Genomic DNA, 3,108 nt, shown 5'->3' on the forward strand with positions numbered 1-3,108 from the left:
ATATATATATATATATATATATATATATATATATTCAGATTTAATTTCAACAAATCATTTATTATCCTTGATTTTTAGAGCGTGGTGCCGTTAAACGAAGAGTGCGGTTTAATAGAGTGGGTACCAAACTTAGTCGGTCTCCGACCTACCATTATGAATCTGTACAAAGAAAAAGGCATTTTAATTTCATCTAGAGAACTTAAAACGATGGTGTGTGGTAAGTCACAGAATGCCTAGTACGATAATGAAGAACGTTTATAATTCAATAGGATTGTTTTTACATTTAAATTGTTTTTTCAGCGTTAAATGACCTATTAGACAAGAAGAGGCAAGTATTTATAGAAAAACTATTGCCACGACATCCAGCTGTATTCGCAGAGTGGTTTCGCATTATGTTTCCTGATCCATATGGGTGGTGTGTATTAGTAAAATACGTTGTGTTGAATGTTTTATTGCGGGATGTAACTTTCTATTTAAAGATAATTGAATGTTTCATTTTTTATATATTTTTCTGTAATATTATATATAAGCACTAATTATTCAACTTTCGAGAAAGGTATGAAGCTCGTACAGCGTACATCAGGACCACCGCTGTTATGTCCATGGTGGGTTATATACTCGGGCTTGGCGATCGTCACGGAGAGAATATATTGTTTGATTCCAAATGCGGAGATTGTGTACACGTTGATTTCAACTGCTTATTTAATAGGGTAAAAAATAGATATATACATATACCGGAAGTTCATTTCACTATTAAACACAGTGCATTACAATTTTCAGGGTGAACAGTTTGACTGGCCGGAACGTGTACCATTTCGCTTGACTCATAACATGGTGGATGCTATGGGTCCTTTAAAAATTGAGGGACCATTCAGACGTGCTTGTCAAGTTACTATGCGAGTACTTCGGCAACAATCGAGCACATTGCTGAGCGTACTCACGCCTTTTGTATATGATCCACTTGTCAGTTGGAACAAAAAACAAGCCGGTGATGCGGCTGAAAAAACGAATGAAAAGGTATACCAGATACATAGTTTATTGTATCGAATTGCATGAAATAATTTAAGTAATTTATATTTATTTTTGTCATAGGCTGTAGAAAATATAAAGAACATCGAGCAACGATTGAAAGGTTTGATTCGGTATCCTGGAAGAAAAGCTGAAAATATTGCATTACATCTCAGTGTCGAAGGACAGACTAATCATTTGATTTTAGATGCAACAAATATAGATAACTTATGCCAGATGTACTTTGGTTGGGGTGCATATTTGTGAAAAGTATAGGATTACTCATGGAGCAAAACCCCATACGGGCAATAGAATTCAGAACAGCAATTTTTTAAGAAAATTTTTGTTATATTTGCAGTTATAATTTAAAGACCTACCAGACAAATTATGAGACTGCTGGCTAACGTTTGCAGGAATATTGGATTAAAAACCATTTCCATATGATCACAAAACCTAAATGTAACATTATTATTTTTCATAATCACAGATACTGCTTAAGAGTTTTTATTTACATAAAATTATTGAAGAACTATATAACATATAATGTTTAATAATATGTACTAAATATAAGATTATTAGAGTTCTCTTTAATTGACTTTTTAATCGTTATTATAATTTTATTTCTTTTTTTGTAATATCAGATTTTTCATTCACATTTATAATTTTTTTATAATTATGGTACATTAGTTTCTTCTGAGCTGACACTTCGAAGCAACATAAAGTATGAGACAGCAGTGCTCAATACCTGCAAATCAAAATTAGAATATTTTTTGTTTATCTTATAATAAGTGAGATGTATATGCATAACATTCTTACTGAGTTGAAATTCTCCAAATGCATTACGTAGAATCTTCCTGCAGTAATTTTACTTGGCTCCTGACTACGCAACATAGGCAAACATATCTCGTTTTTAAAGGAAACTGGCAATTTATACCAACTGGTTGAATATAGTGTTTTACTGATTGCGAAACTCTATGGCATAGATAAAATGTGTATGATGAGTTTGTTTCTTATTGTATTAATTTTGTTATTTCGTTACTTACCTCATTTATTAGAATATCACCAGGAATACAAAAAAGTAACAATTGGAAAAGTGCCATTATTAAATATGAAAAGTATTTAATCAATTTAGATTTTGCTGCTAATTCCTACTAATAAAATTCGATGTAAACATAAGATTGCCAATATAATAGATTTTCGAGGAAATTTTGTTATACTTGCAGTTGTAATTTGAAGACCTACTAGACAAATTATGAGACTGCTAGCCAATGTTTGCAGGAATAACATTGGACTAAAAACCATTTCCATATGATCACAAAACCTAAATGTAACATTATTATATTTCATAATCACAGCTACTGCTTAAGTTTTTATTTAGATAAAATTACCGGAGTATTATATAATGATGTTTAATAATATGTATTATTTGTAACTTGATTTTTCGCACAGAATCTTCTTTATTGTGTGCGTATGGTACCTGGATAGAATAAAAAAATCTTTTACGTAATATATCTACAAGCATATGACAATAGGCCACTACATGCGTTTTAATTTATAGTAATTGTAATGATAAATTGTATGGAAAATTGTTAAGTAATTATATACTGACGAAGCCAATTTGAACGTTAATATTTTTTATCTTTTCTTGAAGTATTTTGAAATGGCCACATGTATGAAACAACGCTGTTGCAATTAAGGTGTCAGTTCCCAGGATAACAAGACCACATAAGCTCGTTGCTATCACTTGCGAAAGATAAACGATCTACATAACCAAAGATACAAGTGTTACTATTCTAAATTAAACGCGAAAATGATATTGTTCTTACCTCGTATATCGGAAAATTATAATAAGATTTAGGATATAAAGCTAAGAATGGAAAATGTTTTGTATTGTTATCATTAGATCCAACATTGTTATCGTTAGTGATTGTAGTAATAAGTATTTCAATTAGAGGTAGACTGAAGAAAAATAGTAAAGAATTACAAATTAAAAATACATATCCTTTAGTAAGCTTTTTGGCGTATCTGTAATTATTACTATGTAGTAACAAATGTTATTATATGGACCTACGATATATATATATATATATATATATATAT

At 30.4% G+C, this 3,108-nt stretch overlaps 1 protein-coding gene and 1 pseudogene across 2 annotated transcripts in view; one reads left to right on the plus strand and one right to left on the minus strand.

Annotated features, from left to right (window-relative positions):
- The window catches only part of LOC116852571 (serine/threonine-protein kinase ATR), a 14,282-nt gene extending 11,258 nt beyond the window's left edge, over nt 1-3,024 (plus strand). Inside the window, exons 28-32 of one of the 2 annotated variants that reach the window (XM_032833062.1) lie at nt 79-217; nt 301-415; nt 557-710; nt 781-1,017; nt 1,093-3,024. In XM_032833062.1, coding sequence (XP_032688953.1) covers nt 79-217; nt 301-415; nt 557-710; nt 781-1,017; nt 1,093-1,275 — 828 coding nt within the window. In that variant the 3' untranslated portion in view covers nt 1,276-3,024. The remainder of the gene's footprint in view (nt 1-78; nt 218-300; nt 416-556; nt 711-780; nt 1,018-1,092) is intronic. The other variant, XM_032833064.1, reaches the window with a different exon arrangement.
- Nucleotides 2,160-3,108, minus strand: part of LOC116852570 — a 2,546-nt pseudogene continuing 1,597 nt past the window's right edge.

This window comes from Odontomachus brunneus, unplaced genomic scaffold (genome assembly GCF_010583005.1).
Source record: "Odontomachus brunneus isolate Ranch 3 - 2012 unplaced genomic scaffold, Obru_v1 Obru_scaffold_235, whole genome shotgun sequence".
NCBI lineage: Eukaryota > Metazoa > Arthropoda > Insecta > Hymenoptera > Formicidae > Odontomachus > Odontomachus brunneus.